Raw genomic sequence first — 24,981 nt, 5'->3', positions numbered from 1 at the left:
ACCAGTAAATGCACGTAATAACAGACAGCGTTTCCCCATTAAATGCACATAAGAGAGCTTTTCACCAGTAAATGCACGTAATGACAGACAGCGTTTCTGCAGAAAATGCACATAAAGAGACAGCTTTTCGCCAGTTAATGTACGTAATGACAGACAGAGTTTCCCCATTAAATGCACATAAGAGACAGCTTTTCACCAGTTAATGCACATAATGACAGACAGCGTTTCCCTAGTAAATGCATGTAATGAGAGACAGCGTTTCACCAGTTAATGCACATAATGACAGACAGCCAGTGTCCCCAGTATATGTAGTCAGGCTAGTGATGGTGGGCTGGGGGCCCCAGGGCAGCTCAGGCCTGGCGGGAAGGCCTCAGGCCTGGCTGGTGGGATGGGGGGCCCAGGGCAGCTCAGGCCTGGCTGGTGGTGGTGGGATTGGGGTCCCAGGGCAGCTCAGGCCTGGTGGGAAGGCCTCAGGCCTGGCTGGTGGTGGTGGGATGGGGGGCCCAGGGCACCTCAGGCCTGGCTGGTGGTGGTGGGATGGGGGGCCCAGGGCAGCTCAGGCCTGGCGGGAAGGCCTCAGGCCTGGCTGGTGGTGGTGGGATGGGGGGCCCAGGGCACCTCAGGCCTGGCTGGTGGTGGTGGGATGGGGGGCCCAGGGCAGCTCAGGCCTGGTGGGAAGGCCTCAGGCCTAGTTGGTGGTGGTGGGATGGGGGGCCCAGGGCACCTCAGGCCTGGCTGGTGGTGGTGGGATGGGGGTACCAGGGCAGCTCAGGCCTGGTGGGAAGGCCTCAGGCCTGGCTGGTGGTGGTGGGATGGGGGGCCCAGGGCACCTCAGGCCTGGCTGGTGGTGGTGGGATGGGGGGCCCAAGGGCAGCTCAGGCCTGGCTGGTGGACTGGGGCCCCAGAGTCAGGCCTGGGGCCTGGGGGTTGTTGGTGGTGGTGCTGCTGGTGCTAGGCTCAGGAGGCCTGGGGGGGCTGCGGCAGAAAGAGACAATTTGGCAGTTGACTGGGACTCTGGGAGAGGAGCCACCGCCCACCGCACCCACCTGGAGTTGTCGCGGAGTTCCGAGTCCTCCTGCTCCTGCTGGCTGCTGCCTGGCTAGCCTGGCTGTGTCAGTGTGTCAGCCAGGTGAGGTCCAGAGGGTCCAGAGAGTCCAGCCCCGCTGCCGCTGTCCTGTCCGTGTGTCGGTGGCGTGTCTGTGTCAGTGTGACACACAGTGACAGGCAGCGTGACTAGCCCGGCCACCCCGCAGAGAGAGTCTGTCTGTGACGCAGACACTTTTATAACGCGGCACCGCTATACTACGCGGCGCCGGCGAGTTGCCACCCACCACGACGTTACCCCTGGGGCGGGCCGCGCTCTGCATGACTCACTCAGCTGAGCCTGCGCCCGGCCCGGCCCAGGACAGATGTCGGCCGGCCGGCCAGCCAGGGTGGGTGGGTCCGTGGGATCGCTGCTGGGGTGGGTGCCAGCCCAAGCTCTTGCCCAGTCGCCCTCCTCCCAGACTTCAGGCAGCCCTCGCTCACTGCAGTGCAGCTGAGCCAGGTCGGGTCGGACACAGCCGGCGGCGGCGGGGGGGCTTTGAGGGGGGCTAATGAGCTGCCAGCTGGGGCTTAAGCCTGGGTAAGCCCCAGCGTGGCGCCGCCACTGCCTAGCAGTGGTCACAACAACAGCCGGGTGAGTTCTCTCCTACACGGGTGCCTGGTGGAGGATTATTTGTTGCCCTGAGTGATAAGGACTTCTGTTGAACACTTACACCAAACTTCGAATATACAAGAAAGGTCTACCTACATCTGTTTGAGAGCGCATGCACCAAAAATAACTGGAACTCTGTTTCTCCACTAGATTCATACTAGATTTATATTAGCCTTTGTACTAGATTTATTTTAAGCATTGTTTTTAAAATTTTCACTTTGTTTTTGCATTTAACAAATATCTTTTGGCTGGAGCGCCTTCTTATATATTTATGAGTGTACTGTCATTCTTTACTGCTTACAAAGATGCACATTTGAAGCTCTCATTCACATAAAATGGCAAGGAGGGCTGCATTCGGCCCACGAGCCTTGTGTTTGACACCTGTGGCCTTAGCCACCTTTTATGTATTGAGTCAATAAGAGAATCTTACCTCCATGACGGCCTTGTTCCCTTTGTACACGGTGTTATTGTTCACCATACTGACAATGGCCACTCCCAGATTGCACCTAATTCCAAATGATATACAGAAGCCCAGTCCACTCATTATGGCAATTATATACCGGCGGGGTAGCCCAAAACACGTACAGTCCACCACAGGCTGGCGTTTCTCCTTCTTCACCACAGGCCTTCCTTCTTCTGACAGCTCGATGACTTCCGCCGCATTGGGCTGCCGTTTCTCCAATATCCTGAAATGACCAGTGAAAATAACTGTCATGCTTCTGTTAAGAATGCCCATTTACAGAGATCATATTTTAAAAATTAAACAGGAGAATGCAGTGAAAATAACATAATGAATAAAATTGCTTAAGTTTTACAATATTAATTTATAGGTTATTTAGTCTGTGTCTGCCCATTGTAAAATCTTTCTTCTGATTTACATTCTGAAATGTATGTCAGGTGATCGGGATGGAATATTTGTTTACTGAGAGTTCTATGCACAGAGGGAGATATTGCTTGCTTGGCAGTTGGAAAAAGCTGTAATTTCCCACAAAGCAATGGGGTTAACAGGCAGCAAACTGTCAGGACCTTGGTCATGACATCACACTGTGAGAAGGTTTTTACCACAATATCAGCCATACAGACCTCCCTGATAATCTATTTGAGAAAAAGTAAAGATTTATTGTGGGAAAGAGGGTATTAGATGGGGGGAAATGTAAATCAATACATTGCAAAGTGATGGCAGCAATATAATATGTGGAAGTAAAGGTGTATTTTTCTGTTTCTGGGTTTTTTTGTGTGCGGTCAATTGCAAGCCCATATGTACTGAAATAACAGTAATATACCCTCAAGACATACATATTAAAAAAAGTTGAGTCCCTAAGGCAACTATACATTTTTCTTTATCTTTTTTTATACTGTGATTGTTTGGTAACTGGGATGGGGGCTTTGGAATGGATTAATTGTATTATTATTATTTTTTATAAAAGAAATTGTGGTGTGTGTAATTTAACATTTCACCAATAGATGGCACTAGAAACATTACCCTGGTTTTCCAGGAAGTGTTTAATTTTTTTTTTTTTACTTTACACTTCTTCTGTCTTTATGAATGGATATAGCCATGTCCATTCACTCCAAGCACTGCGATTGTTAATGGAAGCTTCGGTTCCCTTCCCCAATCACCCCTATAGAAAAGCTGGCGGGGAAATTGCAGGGGTTGCGTCAACATGCGTGCCCACCCGCCGCTATAACACCGGATGCTTATACGCATCCAGTTACACTTCAGAGGTGTCTATATGGACGACTATAGTCATCTACATAGACTGAAGTGGTTAATGTCTCCCACTAAAGGGTGAGGATCCTGATGGTGAATTTTACGGTGGTAACTTATAATGGTTGCGTGACTCATGTGACCAAGCACTTTGTGCAATATATGGTGGTAACTTACGGTGGTTGCTTGAGTCATGTGACCAAGCACTTGGTATGAAGTATGATGGTAACTTATGGTAGCTGCTTGAGTCATGTGATCAAGTAATTGGTGTGAAGTTTGTGGTTGGTTAATATTGGTTTATTATATTCTGGTTCATGATTTTTTAAACCCCCAATAAACAAAGGGCCGTGACCTATAAATGGCAAATAAGTATGTGGGTGTCTTTAACCATAGTATAAGTTAAGTGGTGTTATTTGCATTATGAAGTGTACACATGCATTCCTTTGATTCTAATGTTTGAAAAATCAAAACAATCCCTGTACACTATTCAGTTTTTTGACAAGAATTTTCCACCACAGCTGATCAATCAAAAATTCAGGGAATTTGAACAAGTTTTACAATCAAAAAATTACATTAACCACTTAAAGACCATAGGCTTACACCCCCCTAGTGACCAGGCTATTTTTTACAATTCAGTGCTCTGCAGCTTTAAAAGCTTGCTGCAGGCCTGTACAACTGAGCACACAAATGAAATGAGCATACAAATAATAAATACCCCCCTTACCCCCCTTTTCTTACCATCAACAGAGCCTTATGTTGGTGGCATCTGATTGCTGCTGCCAGGATTTTTTTTTTTGATTCATTTATAAAGAATTTTGTTTTAATTTTTTTTATTATTTACATCCCCCCCCCTCCCTCCCCCCACGATCCAATCAGTGAACACCTCTCATAGGCATCAGCCTATGAGAGGGGATCACATTGTGGGCCACTCGAGGAGTCTGCTTTGCCTCAAAGCTGTCCCCTTACAGCGCTGCGCAACGATCACATCGTTGTTTACATAAAAAAAAGTGTTTTTTTTTCCTTTTGACAGCCGTCCTTGCCGCGATTGTGAGCTAGCAGGCTGTTTACAGAGCGGAGCTCCATAACTAAAGTGGGAATGCCAATCAGCGTTGCGTGGTCCTGGGGGAGCCACCTTGTGGCCGCTGATCAGCGTTAGGCGGTCGTAAGGTGATTATATTTTTTTTACAATCGATCATTTTTATCGATATGCAAAAATAGAACCTTGGTTGAATTATGAATGGCCATCTTTAAAGCAGGATTGTCAGCCATAAAATCAAATTCCATATCCCCACTGCTCTGGGCTTATTATGCAGTCTACAACCTGACCCTGCATTGGGTCTTCGATACTTTTCTCTCTATATACTAACCGATGTACCTCAACTGCCGACTGTGCTAAAGTCATCAAATTTGCAGATGACACCACCATACTTGGCCTCATCAGGGGAGGGGATGAACGCACCTACCGCAGTGAGATCGAGCGAATCTGCAACTGGTGTAAAGACAACATGCTCGTCCTAAATGCTGCAAAGACTGTCGAGCTGGTCGTGGACTTCAGAAAGCGCCCTCCTCCACTCAACCCGGTCTTCATCGATGGCACCGAGGTCAGCAGAGTATCAAGTGTTCGGTTCTTGGGCACTACCATCACCAATGACTTGAGATGGAGTGAAAACACCACTAAATGCCAGAAGAAGGCTCAGCAACGGCTGTTCTTCCTAAGACAACTTAGGAAATTTGGCATGCCTCAGGAGCTATTGTCAAGCTTCTACACTGCCACCATCGAGTCTATCCTGTGCGCTTCTATCATCGTCTGGTACGGAGGCGCCACCACAAGCGACAAGTACAGACTACAAAGAGTAATCAAGGTCGCAGAAAGAATCATCGGTATACCCCTGCCACCACTGGACCTCCTGCATGCATCCAGGCTGAGGACAAGGGCTAACAGGATCACGCAAGACCCCCAACATCCTGGCAGCCACTTCTTCAACCGCATGCGCTCTGACCACCGCTACAGAGCTACCGTCTTTCCCCGAAAATAAGACAGTGTCTTATATTAATTTTTGCACCAAAAGATGTGCTAGGGCTTATTTTCAGGGGATGTCTTATATTTCAGTTCCTGTGCTGTGTGTCCTCCTGACTTTCCCACTGTGACACGTTTTCCTCTGCTGGATCAACCTCTTGTGTGCCACTTTTTTCCCCTTTGTACCTTTAGTGTCCCCCTCTGCACCTGTATCCTCCTCTATCCCCTGTCCTCCAGTGTCCCATGTCTACTTGCTCCCAAGACTATGGGCTCTAGTAATAACACAAGTTTCCATATTTTTCTCCCTTACGGCCGCTAGGGCTTACTTTCAGGGTAGGGCTTATATTTCGAGTATGCTCAAAATTCCTACTAGGGCTTACTTTCAGGGGATGTCTTAATTTTGGGGAAAGAGGGTATTTCCACCAAAACCTCCAGGCACAGGAACTCCTTCTTCCCCCAAGCAGTGCACCTTCTGAACTCGAGCCCTGCACACAGCAGGCCTGTCACCCTGGACTAGTCAGCCTGCATGCACCGACTCTGTAGCTGTTCTTCATTCTGTATACATTCGCTCCTAGGACTAATTAACTATCTAGCTGGCTCAGCTGCTACGCACCTTCTCTATGTCTGTTCTTCATTCACCTGCACTACAATGTTTCAATGCCTATGTCAATGTATGTATTTGTATTGCACTACTTTTATTTCAATGCCTATGTCAATGTATTTATGTGTATTGCACTACTTTTATTTCAATGCCTATGTCAATGTATTTATGTGTATTGCATTACTATGTGTTTTGCTGTTCTTGCACTATGCACAATGCCGATGTGTACCACAAACAATTCCGAGTGTGGCTCCTACCACACTTGGCGAAATAAACTTGATTCTGATTCTGATTGCAAGCATTCCAATATAATTATAAATGTTTCTGCTGTAATAAATCTTATCTCAGTCAATCTGGCTCTATTTGCTACATTGCCGATGAGATGGAATCTTGTTATCTCCCCTCCCACATTCCTGCTTCTTACTGATTGGCTCAGGGCAGTTCAAAGCTGAGAAGGGAAATACAGCTGAAAAAGTTTTCTCTTTATTTAATATATAAAATTCACTGATATCAAAATGTAGACAGTACAATAGATATGTTATTTAAATAGAACAAGTATGTATCTACTTATACTGTATACGTGGTTTGTTTTCCTGGGGTAGTATGGCTGACCCTGCTGCTTTAAACCTGCTGCTTCGTTCCACAGCAAACAGCTGCAGCTGAGGAGAACTACAAACACCTACCCTTAGGTTTCAGCTTAGTGACCATGAGAGAATTGTCGTTCCATCAGCCATTTTGTGAATCATAAACTGCAGCGCACGAAATGGTTCCCTAATGAATTCTGAATGACAGGTTTTAGAACTGTTAACTTTTTTTTCTGCTGCGCTTCACTGTTTAAAAATGGCTCATTAACAGCTGTGAAATCTTTCACTTCCACATTGCAGCTTGGAAAAAGAACCTGAAAATCAGAGGAAAAATTATCACATCTCAAGAAGAAACTATTTTTAAAGAGGACACGAAGCATGTACTAACCATTTCATGATGTGATGTACTCTATATTTAGTGCTAATCTATCCTATATGCCACTTTGTACTGCTATTGTTTGATGGAGCACATGTTGCGGCACAACCGCGTGAGTTGGGCAGAGGGTGCTTCCGCTAGTAAAAATATTGGCAATTTACATTACTGATAGTTTACCATAAACTTAAGCTACATACACACGGGGGACAAATGTCCCCCATTGCATGTTTACAAGCGACCAGGGAGCAACAGCTCCCTGCCGGCGACAGCTGTCCACATGTCGCCAGAAAGGCAGAGACACGCCAGAAGCTGTCTGTGAATGGAGCATCCCCGGCCAGATGCTCCATTCACTTGCATTGTGTTTCCTGTCGCACTAGCGACAGTTGCGGCGAAGTTGCAGCAATAGCTGTAGCCGGCGATTGAACATGTCAATCGCCTGGCGACAGCTCCGACAGGCGACGGTTCGGGGCGCGCGCTTCATACACACAGGCGACCTGTCGCCGCAAACACGCGCGTGCCACCGTACCCCATGTGTATGAGCCATTACCCAGCACTCAGTCTCACACAAACCCTCCCATCCTAGTGCTTACAACTAAATCCCGAACCTAATGCCTAACACTAACCCCCCCCCCCCCCACACACACACACACACACACTCTTAATTTGTACCAATATTTTTGAAAATGTAAACCTTTAAAGGAGTCATCAGGGCATAAATAGTAAACTGAGTGTTACTTACCGGGGGCTTCCTCCAGCCCCAAGCTCCCAGGACCTCCCTCGCCGCAGCTCTGCTTTCAGCCGTTCGCCGGAGCTCCGACCCGGTCCCCGGCGATGACGTCAGAGCGACCTGAGGTTCTGCGCCTGCGCGGTCCGCTCTGGCCCACATGGCGGTGATTGACAGCGCCAATCGAGCAGGTCGCTCTGACGTCATCGCCAGGGACCAGGTCGGAGGTCCGGCGAACGGCTGAAGGCAGAACTGCGGCGAGGGGGGTCCTGGGAGCTTGGGGCTGGAGGAAGCCCATGGTAAGTACCACTCAGTTTACTATTTATGCCCTGATGACTCCTGAAAGGACATCCGATGTAAAATAAACTGATGAGAAAAACTATTGTATCTATCCTCCTTCTCCTAAAAATTACCTTTTAAGCTAGCCCACAGTTTATTTTATATTTAAATCTAGTTTTTAATATTTCACTGTTTCTTGTCTCTGCTCAATGACACCTTCATTGAAGTATGCCAGAGCTCAAATCTATGAATGATTGAACCTTTTTATCTATTTCCTTCTCTCAGAAGTCATTTTACTATCAGGAAAGTGTTTTATGGCTGTAATTATCAGTGAGGGTCAGGGCCGGGCCGAGGCATAGGCTGGAGAGGCTCCAGCCTCAGGGCGCAGTGTAGGAGGGGGCGCACAATTCATTCAGCTGTCATTCCTAATTGTGTTTGAAGCAGAAATAAATAAGAAAAGGGGATACATAGCAGTGACTGCAAGCCAGATAACTAGATATTAAGGTGTTGGAGAGGTTGTGGGCCCTGTGGCGCCTCTTAGTCTAACAGCAATCAGTGTGTGACAGCTGAGGGGGAGGGATGGAGGGGCGCACTTTGGTGTCTCAGCCTTGGGTGCTGGAGGACCTTGTCCCGCCTCTGGTGAGGGTTATGGGTCCCGACCCAGGCAGAAACTGTCACTTGCATACCTGATGTTTGACTTTTTCAGACAGAGCAAGAAAAAAAGCAACACAGCCTAGTTATTTGTGTGCTTGGCACTGTACATACACATGTCTATCTCATCATGTCACATGTCACCACGGTTGTCCTTTCAGAGATTACAGAGTCATTCATTTTTTGTACCATTAATGATCACCTTTGGGAAGGATTTAACATGGGGATAAGTTAGGGTTAGGCATTACAGAAGGCGTTACTTTAGAAGAGGAAATTAGAATTAGGCATTTGGAAGTAGAAGGGGGTTGACTGGGAGAAGCACTAAAACCTCCAGTGAAAGCTCTGCTGTAAAGCTAATAGTGGAGTATTGTGAAAATAACATAATGAATAAAATATTTATATTTTTACAATATTAATTTATAGATTAATTATTCAGTGTTTACCATTGTCTTTCCTCTCCCTGATGTACGTTCTGACATTTATCACTGGTGGCGCTCACATGGTCTGGAGCGTTCTGCGCAGGTGCAGAAGCAGGGATGGTCGTAGTCAGCCAACTTCGCTACGCAGGAACTATGCGTATTTTTACGCAAATACGCTTCGCAATCTACGGCTATGTAATCAGAAACTTCACTACGTTTGCATTTCGTAGACTACGTGTTAAATTACGCAAGCTTCGCGTAGTGCGAAGCGTAGTTGATGCGACCGCTTATGCCCTTATGCGGAAAAATTTCCGCAATAATCTTCAACCTATTTGCAAATATAAACTAATATAAGCGTACATTCCACCTTCCAATGCGGAATGGTATGCGTCTAAAAGGGCAATAATATTTCTGCGCATGCGCAATGATCCATATAGATGCAGTTACCGCACGCGTTGTTGACTTCGCAATACATACGTCAACTACGCGTAGCGGGCGAAGCTTCGCATAGCGGGACTACGACTACGCGGAAATGCGTACGTGTAGTTCTTAAACTTCGTCTACGAACTACGAAGCATCTCCAACAAAGGGGATCCTGGGACACCGGAGCTGTGGCGAGGGCACAGGACGGCTGCCAGGGGCTGGAGAAAGCCCCGGGTAATAGAATTTTTTTTTTAATCCTCGGACATTCCCTTTAGAGGAACTGTACTGAAAATAATGTAATGGATACAATTTCCTATTTTTACAATATTACTTTATGAATAATTTAGTCAATAATTTAGTCAGTGTTTGTCCATTGTAAAACCTTTCCACACCATTTCCTCCCCCTGGTTTACGTTCTGAAATTTATCACGGGTGGGGACATTTTTAGTGCTGTCATTTGCAGCTCTGTGGAATGTTTGTATATTCATGTCCTGGAACCAGTAGAAACCAGTCAAAAAAATAATTGGGTTCCCAGAATGCTCTGGGAGGTTAATTCCACACAGATAAACAGCCTAGGCTGTGACATCATCAGGAGGGCAGGGCTTCATACCAATATACAGCAAGGAAGTGTTTCTGATCATGAAACCAGGATAACCAGGACAATTAATGTAATTAGTGGATGTCCTGAATAATTTACTGCATTCTATTATATGTCACTACAGTGCTTTTTTAAAGAGGAACTGTCGCAAAAATCTTAAAATTTAAACACATGCAAATGAGAAGTACATTTCTCCCAGAGTAAAATGAGCCATAAATTACTTCTCTCCTATATTGCTGTCACTTACAGTAGGTAGTAGAAATCTGATATTACCGACAGATTTTGGGCTAGTCCATCTCTCCATAGATAGTTAATAATATACTATCAGAAAAATTATAAATGGAATTTTTGCATACTGCAGAGAATCAACTGGCCATTATGGCTTTAAAAGTTCCACACTACAGATAAGGAAACATCATATGCATTTATTAAGCTATGTAAGTAATAAATTATTAGGCAATAGACAAATAGTCCTTATAAATAGTGAATACATTTACCATGTTTAACAAGCTCACGTTTTACCAATTAAGCCCAATGGTGCATGCCTGACAAGAATCAGTGCAACCGGCTTATACAGTATTAAATGCCATCTGTCATTAATTACAGCAAATGAGCAAGTAATCCAAGTAACATAAAGGCCTTTTACATTGTCCCAGGAAACCTGCATGCCTCTGCCCTCACATATGCTTCATGTTTATGTCACACTTAGCACATCTTATTCATTGCCTTGTCATATCTCTATCACAGCTGAAACCTAGGCAGAGAGCTACATCATACAAAGTGGAGATTCAGTATATGGGAAATATCTCGCCTGGCAAAATAGGTCATTTTTTCAGTACAGCCAGCATAATCAGCTGTGTGGATTTTGCTCAGCATTCTTCCCTCTGCAGGTGCACAATAGAGCTGGGGCAAAGCTCCTCCCCTCAGCTGATGATTGGATAGTTAGGCAGCTGACTATTGGGGAGCGGGCAGGAAAAACATGTTGGGTTCTGTTTACTTGAAATCACTTCCCAACCACAGTTTCTTTTCTCTTAAAAACCAGAACAATTTTCACATCGTGCTCCTCCCATTCATTTGCCCATAACGTTATTGTTACTTATCACAGCAAAATTATCTATATATTGTTGTTGTTTTTATTTCCACAAATTAGGCTTCCATTGGGTGGTTCTGGGAGGCGCCCCAAGATGTGATGTGTGGAATGGATAATGTAAGCTGGATAAAATATTCATAAATAGAGATATCAGCGAACCCCTCACCCTGTACTACTTCCGGGTGGCTATGACCCGTAGTAGAACGGCTGCGCTGGGCCGGCGGTGCGCGTCCTTGATTGCACACCTGTTGCCAGGCACTTTGTGCACATGTGTGTGACGTCATGAGTGATGTCACGCTCATGCGCAGAGAGTGCCCGGCAACAGGCACGCGATCAAAGAGGCGCACCGCCAACCCAGGGCAGCCGTACTACTACGGGTCATAGCGACCCGGAAGTAGTATGGCCACATAGAGATTCACGGGCGAACTGTTCGCTCACATCTCTATACCTAAATAGGCTTACCTCTAAAAGAAGGGGGTAGCCCCCAAAAAAGTAATACAATTTTTAATAGAAACCAGACACTTGAAGTATCTGGTTTCTATTAAAAATTGTATTACTTTTTTGGATTCCTTGGAACCCTAATACACACATTTTTCTTTTCCTGGACAGCGACCTACATTGACGAAAACGAAAGAACCCGAGTGAGTATGGGCTTTCCTCACCAGCCGTTACAATGTGGTTGCTGGTCTTGCAACCTATTCTTGTGAGTATTCTGCACATACTGTTGTTGAGTGTCCCATACCATCAACGTGCTACACTATCAGGGGCTCCTGGTGTCCCTGTCTCGTTCTTTGCCTCCTTTGGAAGGTCGCACTCCATTGGTACCACACCCTCTACTTTTATTGGGTGATACTTTTTGCTAAGAATTATTATAATAATTTATATGCATTTTTGAAGGGAATAAGAAAACAATATTTGTTTCTCAGTTTTCAGCCATTACAGTTTTTAAATAAAACGTGCTACAATAGTGCCCCTAGTACAAAGTATGGAGTTAATATTTTATTTGGAAATAAAAGTGTATTTTTTCTGTTTAGTGTTTTTTATACTATATCAATAATTAAAAGCCTTTAGTTACAAATATTACAGTAAAATTCTCTCATGACATAACTGTTAGTTGCAAAAGTAACTATTTTTGGGGGGTAACTATGGGGTAGAGAGGAAAGGGGTAAAAAACTAATACAACTGTATTTATTTTTATATATTATAGTGTATATGTGTGTGTAGTTTTACTTTTTGCCCACAAGATGTAGCCAAATTTAACTCCTGTATACTGTGAACAGTACACAGGAAGTGTTATTTGTCTGTGTTTTACTTTCACTTTGTGAATGAATGTCGGCATCTCGCTGACGCTGGCTTTCATTCATTACAGGTACTGTCATTGGTTTTGGGAACAGCTGTTCCCATTTACTGACCACAGACCGGAAGGTAGGTGACCAAACAAAACAAAAAAACCTACAGTGGGGTGCGAAAGTTTGGGCAACCTTGTTAATCGTCATGTATAAATTGTTGGTTGTTACAGTAAAAAATTACAGTTAAATATATCACATAGAAGACACACACAGTGATATTTGAGAAGCAAAACTAAGTTTATTGGATCTACAAAAAGTTTGCAATAATTGTTTAAACAAAATAAGACAGGTACATAAATTTGGGCACCACAAAAAATAAATGAAATCAATATTTAGTAGATCCTCCTTTTGCAGAAATTACAGCCTCTAAACACCTCCTGTAGGTTCCAATGAGAATCTGGATTCTGGTTGAAGGGATTTTGGACCATTCCTCTTAACAAAACATCTCTAGTTCATTCAGATTTGATGACCTCCAAGCATGGACAGCTCTCTTTAACTCACACCACAGATTTTCAATTATATTCAGGTCTGGGGACTGAGATGGCCATTCCAGAACGTTATACTTGTTCCTCTGCATGAATGCCTTAGTGGATTTTGAGCAGTGTTTAGGGTCGTTGTCTTGTTGAAAGATCCAGCCCCAGCGCAGCTTCAGCTTTGTCACTGATTCCTGGACATTGGCCTCCAGAATCTGCTGATACTGAGTGGAATCCATGCGTCCCTCAACTTTGACAAGATTCCCAGTCCCTGCACTGGCCACACAGCCCCACAGCATGATGGAACCACCACCATATTTTACTGTAGGTAGCAGGTGTTTTTCTTGGAATGCTGTGTTATTTTTCCTCCATGCATAACGCCCCTTGTTATGCCCAAATAACTCAATTTTAGTTTCATCAGTCCACAGCACCTTATTCCAAAATAAAGTTGGCTTGTCCAAATGTGCTTTAGCATACCTCAAGCGGCTCTGTTTGTGCTGTGGGCGGAGAAAAGACTTCCTCTGCATCACTCTCACAAACAGCATCTCCTTGTATAATGGTTGAATGATGCGCAGTGACTCCATCTGCAGCAAAATGATGTTGCAGGTCTTTGGTGCTGGTCTGAGGGTTGACTCTGACTGTTCTCACCATTTTTAGCTTTTGTCTATCCGAGATTTTTCTTGGTCTGCCACCTGCCACTTCGAGCCTTAACTTGAACTGAGCCTATGGTCTTCCATTTCCTCTATATGTTCTTAACTGTGGAAACAGATAGCTGAAATATCTGAGACAGCTTTCTGTATTCTTCCCCTAAACCATGATGATGAACAATCTTTGTCTTCATGTCATTTGAGAGTTGTTTTGAGACCCCCATGTTGCTACTCTTCAAAGAAAATTAAAAGAGGAGGGAAACTTACAATCGACTCCCTTAAATACTCTTTCTCATAATTGGATTCACCTGTGTATGTAGGTCAAGGGTCACTGAGCTTACCAAGCCAATTTGAGTTCCAATAATTAGTTCTAAAGGTTTTGGAATAAATAAAATGACAACAGTGCCCAAAATGATGTACCTGCCTCATTTTATTCAAACAATTATTGCACGCTTTTTGTAAATCCAATAAACTTCATGTCACTTCTCAAATATCACTGTGTGTGTGTCTCCTACATGATATATTTAACTGACATTTTTTTATCATAACAACCAACGATGTATACAGGAAAACTATGACAATTAACAAGGTTGCCCAAACTTTCACACCCCACTGTATACGCATACAACAGCCTGCCAAGCCTACTGTGACTATATTCATGTTTTCCAGTGAAACAAGTAATGAGGGGATTATAAGGATTGAGGAAAACTGCAAGAGAGAGTTGTAACGTGAAGCTATAGTCAGCCTCAATGTCTAATTGAGCAGAAAAATGTACAAACAAGGAAATATCTCAGCAAATGATGGAATTATTGACAGGAAACCAGGATGACTTGACCGCTGTTCATCTGCAGCAGTAATGTCACCACTATGTTCATTATTTTGAAAAAACAATGCTCTCATCACAGCAAACGTTTTTTTTTATAATGCATTTATCCTCTTTCAGAGCTGGGACAAGGTCCTTCAGCACCCAAGGCTGAGACACCAAAGTGCGCCCCTCCATCCCTCCGCCCCAGCTGTCACACACTGATTGCTACTAGACTAAGAGGCACCCCAGGGCCCCCAACCTCCCCAATACCTTAATCTCTAGTTATCTGACTTGCAGTCACTGCCATGTATCCCCTTTTCCTATTTCTTTCTGCTTCAAACACAATTGGGAATGACAACTGAATGAATTGTGCGCCCCCTCCTACAATGCGCCCTGAGGCTGGAGCCTCTCCAGCCTCTGCCTCGGCCCGGCCCTGTCCTCTTTGTAAAGAAGCATACAAACATTAGGGCATAATCAATCAATAGTCAGCCACTTATGGTTGGACTGGGCAACTGTCTGATGTCTGTGTGGACGTTTCCTGATGTCTTGGCCCAACTTTGCACAAGAAAAAGGCAGTCGGCTAAATTGGATAGTCTCTGCACTATCATAGAGCAGTACCAGGCCCGATTCTCTCGTCCATGGCAATGAATAGGGCACAGTTACAGAGTTGGATTTCTAGAAAGACCATACCTAGAGCAGCTGCTACTTAAGGGGGCAGCTATACATGGAAGAGGGGTTGCAGTTTTATGGCACTTTAATATAAAGTCAAGGGCCAGATTTACACTTTTTCCACCTTTAGAACATCTAATAGTTGTTCTAGTTTAGACATGTGCAACAGCATCCCTCCTATTCCATGTGCAGCTCCCTCTTCCATGTGTAACATCCATGTACCGCAATCCCTATCTTTCATGTACAGCTTCATTTAGCAGCATTTCCCCTTTTGCATATGTTGCTGCTAGGGATGCTCATTTGGATTCCGCGGAAATGTAATTTCTGCATTTCTGATCGGAAATTGCATTTCCGCATCGGAATGCGGAAATCAGTAATACAAGTGCGGTAGGCGGATTTAAAATCGATTTTCTCAAAAACTATAAGGTCTTTTTGAAAACTTTTTTTTTCATCTTGTTCACAAGATTTTGTTTAATAAACTCTGAAAATTTGGTGTGTCTAGGTCTTATGCTATTAACCGCTAAAGTAGGCGGATTTTTACTGTAATGTAAAATGCAGAAAATCTGCATTATCCAATATGCGGTAATTTTAAGCCAATCGGAAGACTCGGAATGAATATACCAATGAGAGAATGGGGATTAAGGTGGAAATTTCCGCATTCTCTGATTGGCTTATTCATTCTGAGTCTTCTGATTGGCTTAAAATTACCGCATATCGGATAATGCGGATTTTCTTCTTTTTACATTACAGTAAAAATCTGCCAAATTTAGCGGTTAATAGCAAAGCCTCCATAGGAACTAGAAACACCACATTTTCAGAGTTTATTAAACAGAATCTTGTGAACAAGATGAAAAAAAAAGTTTTCAAAAAGACCTTATAGTTTTTAAAAAAATCGATTTTAAAGTCGGTGGAAATTTCCGCAATTTCCGGCGGAAATCCACATCGGAATGCGGAAATTGGTAGCGGAAAGTGGAATCGGTAGCAATAGCGGTAATTGGCAATGGCGAAATGCGGATTTTCCGCAAATTCGGAAATTATCATTTCCGACCATCCCTAGTTGCTGCCCATTGGCTGCTTCCCTTTTCCATTTGCAGGCTTTTCTTCCATATTCAGCAAACGCTTTTCTATGTGCAGCCGCCCCTTGGCCATCAGCCACCCGAGGCCCGGGCCTTTCCTGGCATCTGGCCCTGTTAAAAAGCTACCTATACAGTTAAGATTTTCCTTTGCCAAAATGATAGTTTCCAATGGTTAATAAGGTGCTTATAATTCTGTAAAGCATGAATATTTATTGCAAACTGTAGGCATCTTAGCATTGGACCAATCTGATCCACTTCCTGCTAAATTTGATTGGCCAATTCCAAGCTGCATACAATTTGCATTACATTTACCTGCTAACAAAAATGAGTACCATCTAATTGAACATCTCTATCACTTTTGTTTAGGAAATGTAAAGTGTATGCAGGGGAACCTAATGTTGCTGGTATCTCCAGTGGTTCCTGTGAAATCTTGCTTTGAAGTTCCTGTGGTGTGCTGTCATTCACACGTCTTCCCCTTACCTCTCCAGTACATACTGCTCAGCCGGGAGTTGGGCATTGTGTCTATACAGCAATCTTTCCAAAATTATATTCTGATACAATCAGTAAAGATTGTTTTGAGTGTCAAAGATTGAAAGTGAACATCTCACACATTGTAAAGTTTTAAAAATCCTCCATTTTCCACCTCTACTTAGTTTCAAGCACTGCACTGCAAGAATCAATAAATAATCATTCTAAACCAATATGTCACCATTTAGCACATTAATTGAACCAATCACACCAATGGCATACTAATCAGGTCACTACTTGTTGTGAACTAATCAGAAGTGCCAGTTTGAACGTTAAAGGGAGATTGTCAGCCATAAAACCAAATTCCATTTACCCACTGCTCTGTGTTTATTATGCAGTCTGGAACCTGACCATGCATTGCAAGCATTCCAATATAATCAAAAATGTTTCTGCTGTAATAAAGCACAGAAATTCGGCAGACACAGCTAATATGTAAACACAGGATTGTAATACGTTGTCTTCTTCCATGAAATCTGTAAATAGACAATGCAGATTTACTGCAGGGATTCTGTAAGCAGTAATCAAGAAATGTTTTTCCTGTAAAGGTTATTATGTTGTTGCTTATCTTTTAGAGCAGAGAGGAAGTTCTGAGTTCAGGTCTGCTTTTGAATTGTAAGATGTGCACCATTTACATTTATTGCTAAGCAATTACTTTGACTGACAGTAATTTAATTTAATAAACTTGCTGGATGATAACATGTCGTATTGCTTTACATTGGTGTTGATTCAGAAACAACATTGTAGGTGTAGCTACTAATAACACTAGACATTGCGCAAAGTTTAAGGCATGCGCAAAAGTGCAATCACATATTTTATCAAACACGAATCCCAGCATTATTTCATGCATTACCTACCATAAACTCTTTATATTATCCCAGCTATGTGTGGGTGTAATTTTGCATTAGTTAATGTAACAAATTTGTATTGTTCACACAGTAATTTTTCAAGATTTTAATCTTTTTACTCTCCCTTCATACTTTTAGTGTTGTATTTTTTACACATGTAAACAATTATTCAACCACAATGCAAAATGTAATAAATAAAATTAACTTGCCTGCAATAAACCTGAAGTACTAAGCCAGGTGTTACAGTCTAATACTGTAATGTTTTCTACAAGTGTACCCAAGGTGACATGTGACATGATGAGATAAACATGTGTATGTACAGTACAAAACATATTAATAACAGCTGTTTTACTTGTATTATATTGCTGCCTGAAAGAGTTAATTTTTAGGCATGGAAGTGACAGCTTCTGGCTCGTCGGTAACTTGTCAGGAATATAGTAATCATCACTGATAAGCAAATTACAGCCATGAAACTTTTTCTGGCAGAATACAACTTGTTCTGAGAGCAGGTAGAGATAGAAAAACGTCAATAGTTCATGTATTTTCATTAAAGGAATAGGCTGCCACTGAGCAGAGACAACAAAACATTCATTCTACTTTGTAAATGTTTAACTATAAAATAAAACCATGGGATATCTAAAAAAGGTAATTTTAGGAGTAGGAGGATAAATACAATTGTTTATCTCATTAGTTTATTTTCACCTCGGGTTCACTTTAATCCTTTAAAGAGAATCCGTACTCTAATATTCTTACAATAAAAAGCATACCATACTATTCCTTATGCTCTCCTGTGCCCCTCTGTGCTGTTTCTGCCACTCCCTGCTGCAATCCTGGTTTGTAATTAACAGTTTTAGGCAGTGTTTACAAACAAAAGACTGGCTTCTAACCAGAGTATCATAGGCTGAGAACTAGCTTACTGTGTGACTCATGCAGAGCTTGGAGGGGGTGTGTAAAGCTTCTGCCAATGACAAGCAGTGCAGCAGATTCCACACATTCCAGCCTCAGCCGACAGACACAACAGAGGAAAGGAGATAATATTTATTACAGAGACTGTGCAACTAGAAAAGGTTGCAGTAAGACAGACCACATTAGAACAGGTATAGGAACTTATAGCATAGGAGAAATAAGGCTCAACATTTTGTTACAGAGTCTCTTTAAGGCCCCTTGCACGCTAGTGGCATTGCTCCGCGGTACTCTCCCCGCCGTAGCTTGTCGCAAGGGAGATGCAAGTCTATGGAGACTTGCACAGTCAATGCGACACGGCTGGACGGACATACCCAAATTGCCCCAATGCCGTCCCAAAGTCTGCAGCATGTTACCACATGAATCGCACTTACCGCACAGATCATGAGGTAATGCAAGTCAATAGTTGACAAAGGCAGTGTGCATGACAGGAGCACGGTGTGGCACTGCGTGTGTGTGGACCATGGGAATTCCAGTGTCGTTCTTCCTGCTCAACAGGGAATACATCACTATCCTATGCATATGACCCTGTGGCCGCACCGTGGCGGTGTGGTGCACACATTGTATCGCACACAACGAGTGTAAAACCGGCCTTATTCTTTATTTTTCGAGTTCTCTGAGTTTAATAAGTGCACTTGGTCACCTATAGATGTGAATTGCACCTGGTACAAAAGTGGGACACCTCAGCATAGGCTTGCATTTTAATAAGGTTAAAGAGAACAAGTCAGGGGGAAGGAACATGGTTTTCGCAATTACATTTTATCGTTGTGTAATTGTGGTGCAAGCATGTTAGAAAATAAACCCCGATACCAACAATAGCAACAAACTTACTGACCTATATAATGGACATCAGTGCTAGATCAGTCTTTAACAGGACAAATATCTCCCTTTAAACAATGACTTCTGAGGGCCATTAGAAATGTGCAGCAGACTGGAGGACAGAAAATACTCTATTATCCTTAGTAAATCTTCAGCTGTTTCCTTCAGATCTGCCACCCTGTGATCCCCACGCATAGACCGCTAATCCCAGACAACCTGACTTAACCTTTTGTGCTACACATCGCCCACACATGCCGGGTATAAACACGGCAATGTGCTCCTAGCATCACTCACTGATACAGGGCAGAAAATAAAAAGGTACAACTCTACCCCCTTTCATTTTTAAGCACTGCACTAACTCAAACTAACATTATTACTAGTGAATCAACTAACTTACTTAAAGGTTAACTATCGCAAAAATCATAAAATTTAAAATACATGAAAGTACATAAATAAAATGTACATTTCTCCCAGATAAAAAATTTCTATAAATGTATTTACTCCTATGTTACTGTCATAGTAGATAGTAGAAATCTGACAGAACTGACAGGTTTTGGACTAGCCCATCTTCTCATGAGGGATTCTCACGACTTTCTTTACTGTCAAAAGTACTTAGGGAATGGCTGTTGCTCAGTTCAACTACCAAAATAGTGTGCAAACAGGTGTTTGTGTGTTTTTTTTTTTTGGGGGGGGGGGGGGGTGCAGCATCTATGTATAGATCCTTTCCATGGAGAGCTTTTGTAAACAATAAATGAAATGCTGAGATTCCCCCATGAAGAGATGGGCTAGTCAAAAACTTGTTGGTTTCCATCAGATTTTTGCTAGCTAAGGTACAGTAAGTGACAGCAACATAGGAGAAAAGTAATTTATAGCTTATTTTACTCGGGAAGAAGCATACTTCTTATTTGTATGTTTTAAAATGTATTTTAAATGTTACATTTTTTGTGATAGTGGTCCTTTAATTAAATGAACTAATATTGAAGTAATTGTGTACTGGCATTTTTTTCTTCTTTCCCAATTTGTTTTTTATATTCTCCTGATTTAATACTAAAATAGATGTAATCATTAAGGGCCCATTCACACTTACAATCGCAGAACGCCGGCGATTACCGCCGGCGTTCTGCGGGAGTGATTTTCCCGCGATTAGCGCGGAAAAATCACTGGACACTGCGGCGGTTTTGGAGCGATCGCGATTAGCGTGCTGTGCACGCTAATCACGATCGCTAATCGCGGAACGCTCGTCGCCGGCAAACCGCTGCATGCAGCGCGGTTGCGGTTATCGCTAACCGCAACCGCGGCAGTGAGAACACTGCCACTCGCTACATTGTGTAGCGGTTCTTGCAGAACCGCTAGCGGTTTGCCGTGAGCGGGAATCGCTCGATTCCCGCACAAGTGTGAATGGGCCCTCAAAATTACTAAAAGTTAATGTAAAACATGACAAAAACACAGCTCTTAGTTAAATTTAAATTTAATGAGACAAGAAATGCAATACTGGAAGTTAACATTTTTTTTAATTTTAAAATTATATTTGGTGGGCTCTACCTGCTGGTTTGACTGGCAATTTTTTAGTACTAGAACAGGTCCTTGGTTTACTACTGTGTAGTACAGATAAGTCTATAGAGGCCCCCTTAACCCCCTTGGCGGTTCAACTTTTTTGCCAAGGAGGCTGCATTACACTTTTTTTGTAATTTTTATTGTTTTGTTTCATGTAGCTACCCGAGTGGTAGCTACATGAAACACCACTAGAGGGCGCATGTGTCCCTCTAGTCCAATCGCCGCCGGCAACAACAGCAAACAGGAGATTGCGTATAGAACGCAATCTCCTGTTTGGCTTCTCCTGTTGCCATGACGACGATCGGAATGACGTCATGGACGTCAGCCGACGTCCTGACGTCAGGCGCACCCGATCCAGCCCTTTGCGCTGCCCGGGAGTGATTTGTCCGGGCTGCGCAGGGCTCTGGCGGGGGGCCCTCTTCCGCCGCTGCGTGCGGCCGATCGCCGCGCAGCGGCGATGATCAAGCTGTACGCGTGGCTAGCAAACTGCTAGCTGCACGTACAGCACTTTGCAGAATGAAAATCGCCCCACCAGGGGCTGAGATATCCTCCGCGGCGGCTTACCCCGTGTCCAGCACGGGGTTAACGCTAAGAAGGTTAATGAAGCAAACTATCACTTTATACTCCATCTCGCATTGCTACTCATGAAAATAGTACACAATATAAATTCTGCTCTGTTTTTTTGTAAAGCTGAAAATTATTATTTGCATTAAGAAATATTGTTTAACTGCACAGTGGTGTTCTTCATTATATGACTGCAATTGGCTGATTTGGGTAATGCGCTGTTGTTTAAAACATTTTGTGAATAGTGGTGGGGGTGCAAGAGAATATCCCATCTCTTCATTATTAATATGGCCGTGGTGACAGGGCAGTGGCGGACAAAGCCAACAATGGGCCCCTGTGCAAAATTAAATAAATCGGGCCCCATGTGAGTGGGTGTGGTCATAACAGATCATGGTTGGATCCAAACAATACCGATAAGATAAAAGTACATGAACCTAGGTCACATTCTCTAGGCACTGTATTAATGTAGCACACATTTTAAACTTGTATATGACTGGTGTACAAGTTATGATCACTGTTTCTCTTAAGTTTCAGAGATAAATACATGGAGAATAGCTTAGAGGATAATCAGGCCCTAACTGGTCCAATGGCATGGGCCCTAGAGGACATGGGGCCCCTGTGCAGCTGCACGGTCTGCACGGGCCTATGTACGCCTCTGTGACAGGGGTTGACTAAAGGCCAGCCCCCAAGGATTCTGCGCTCTTTGGAAGCTCCATACAACTTGAATAGCTTTTGCCACCTAATTTCTGGGGAAACATAATGTGGCACAAAAGATGTGCCTGTCATATTTTCAACAAATAGCCTGGCTTTAAAGAGAACCCGAGGTGGGATTTAATTATGCTAGTGGGGCACAGAGGCTGGTTGTGCACACTAACACCAGCCTCTGTTGCCCCATGGTGTGCCTGCAGGACCCCCCTGCCCGCTGCTATACCCCCCGCAGTGCTGGCGACACGCAGTATGTCACCAGCACAATGTTTATCTTTGCCTGTCTTTTAGCGCCGCTCCCCCGCCTCCTCCGTATCGGCGCTACCCGCCCGCGTCACTTCCCTCCAATCAGCGGGAGGGAAGGGACGCGGGCGGGTAGCAGCGTTACGGAGGAGGCGGGGGAGCGGCGCTAACAGACAGGCAGAGGTAAACATTGTGCTGGCGACACACTGCGTGTCGCTAGCGCAGCGGGGGGGGGGTAAAGCGGCGCGCAGGGGGGTCTTGGAGGCACACCATGAGGCAACAGAGGCTGGTGTTAGTGTGCACAACCAGCCTCTGTGCCCCACTAGCATAATTAAATCCCACCTCGGGTTCTCTTTAACCTCCTTGGCGGTGCTGGGCCGATTTGCGTAATAATTTTTTTTGCTGGACGCAGCTAGCACTTTGCTAGCTGCGCCAGCACACCGATCGACGCCACCCGCGCTCGATCGCTGCTATCCGCGCCGCCATACAGCCCCCCCCCTAGACCCCTGCGCTGCCTGGCCTATCAGCGCCAGGCAGCGCTAAGGGGTGGATCGGGACTCCCTTAGACGTCACGACGTCCATGACGTCGGTGACGTCATCCCGCCCCGTCGCCATGGCGACGGGGGAAGCCCTCCAGGAAATCCCGTTCTTTGAACGGGATTTCCTGATCGCCTATCGCCGGAGGCGATCGGAGGGGCTGGGGGGATGCCGCTGAGCAGCGGCTATCATGGAGCGAGCCCTTGGCTCGCTACATGATTTAAAAAAAAAAATATAGCAAAAAAACTGCAGCGCTGCCCCTTGGCGGTTTTTAATATACCGCCAGGGAGGTTAAAGAGTATTGGTAATTTTACTGATGATAGTAAAAAGAGGAGAAAAATAAAACAAAAAATTGCAAAGTAGGAAGTTAAAAAATAGAACATAGGTCACAAAATCATTGATACTTGCCGTGTAATACATTCATGTTGCTTCATCCACCATGAGGCTGTATGTCAGCATTTGTACTGCTGGCAGATATGAAAAAAAAAAATGAACAGCACAACTGCCCTTATGTCCAAACACACTCACTAACAATGAGATAGGCTAAATGCAAAAGGTTCACAGACATTTAACTGTCAGGACCATGGCCCTGACATCACACTGTGGGAGGGGTTTCACCACAAATATCAGCCATACAGACGTCCCTGATGTGCTAAATGAAAAAAGGTAAAGATTTCTCGTGGGAAAGGGGGTATCAACTACTAATTAAGATGAAGTTCAATCCTGGGTTAATGTTCCTTTTTAAGTATCCTGAACTGTGCCAAGCCACAATGCAAAAAGGTTATCAGACAGGAAGCTGTCAGGGACATGGCCCTGACATCACACAGTGGGAGGGGTTTCACTACAATATCAGTCACACAGACGTTCCTGATAGTGTATTCCAGAAAAGGAAAAGATTTCTCGTGGTAAAGGGGGTATCGACTACTGATTAAGATGACGTTCAATCCTGGGTTAAAGCTCCTTTTTAAATATCCTGAACTATGCCAAGCCAGTTTGACTTATTTATCAAGCTTAAACAAAAAGACCTCTCAGATGTTGTGAGTCTCTAGAGCCGTAAAGCAAAACTTGACAATCGCAGCAGCTAGCGGAGCGCCAAAAGAAGGCATATTTATTGGTACTATTTCATATTTTCCTACTAAAATAATATTATGTTTTTTTTAGTACCGAACATAATAAAATATATAAAAGAAACATCTTCAAAAACTCAACACATTCAGTCCTAGATTCCTAGTCAGTACTGCACATAAGCTACCTACAAATGTCTGTACATTTCCACAGCATCTTTTTACGTGGCGTCAGGTGCTGCTGACATTTCCTTTGTCTTGTTTAGTCAGCAGCCCTCTGATGGAGTTGCTAATTGAGTGTTTCATTATTTTTTCTCTTGCAGGGGTCCTGCGTTGCAGGGAGTGTGAACATATGGAGCTGGCGCTGAGATCTTCAGGATGTGTGGAAGAAATACAACAGAGCCCCCAGCCTCATCAAATATTCATCGGAGCTGCCAGGGAGCCCCTCCCCTCGCTATAAATAAATAATATCACATGTTGGTAGGGGGCAGCCCCTACATGTTGCAGCCGAGCTCTCCATTTGTGAGGTTCCTTGAAGCCAGGCCCAGATTCAGCAGACCTTTAATGCTCAGACTAACCCAACCACAGCTCCTATCTGGGGATACTTCAGAGGATTTAAGGTTACTACACCGTGCTGTTAATATTCCGCATAATGAATTGAAATGAGGCGAGCAGCAAATTGGTACACTAGGCCGCGTTCTGGATCAGCGGCAGGAAAAAAACCCTGCAGATTGCTAATTATTTAGGCTGGGGAAAAACACAGGGGAAGGGAATACTAAGTGGGAAGAGGATAGATTGCAGACACCAAATCCCTGGTGGGTAAACTTTTTCTGGCTCCCTTTTATGAGCAGAACGGTGATTTCCTGTGAAGTATGACACTGGGTTGGTGAGGCATACATGGCTCATAAAAATTGGAGGGCAGACAGTCACATTTTAACAGTCTTCAGGGCACTGTGCTTATGCAGAACAGATAA

General features: G+C 44.0%; 1 protein-coding gene and 1 long non-coding RNA gene across 2 annotated transcripts in view; one reads left to right on the top strand and one right to left on the bottom strand.

The window, feature by feature from the left end:
* LOC137521649 (uncharacterized) overlaps nucleotides 1-24,454 on the top strand; it is a 95,040-nt gene extending 70,586 nt beyond the window's left edge. Inside the window, exon 3 of the long non-coding RNA XR_011022172.1 lies at nucleotides 24,331-24,454. This is a non-coding gene — a long non-coding RNA (uncharacterized lncRNA). The remainder of the gene's footprint in view (nucleotides 1-24,330) is intronic.
* Nucleotides 1-24,981, bottom strand: part of SLC17A7 (solute carrier family 17 member 7) — a 166,016-nt gene that overhangs the window by 97,447 nt on the left and 43,588 nt on the right. Inside the window, exon 2 of the mRNA XM_068241167.1 lies at nucleotides 2,127-2,382. Within this exon, the coding sequence (XP_068097268.1) occupies nucleotides 2,127-2,382 (256 nt within the window). The remainder of the gene's footprint in view (nucleotides 1-2,126; nucleotides 2,383-24,981) is intronic.

This window comes from Hyperolius riggenbachi, chromosome 6 (genome assembly GCF_040937935.1).
Source record: "Hyperolius riggenbachi isolate aHypRig1 chromosome 6, aHypRig1.pri, whole genome shotgun sequence".
NCBI lineage: Eukaryota > Metazoa > Chordata > Amphibia > Anura > Hyperoliidae > Hyperolius > Hyperolius riggenbachi.
Note: the sequence above shows the minus strand (reverse complement) of the source record. Positions and strands in the feature narration are given on the sequence as shown.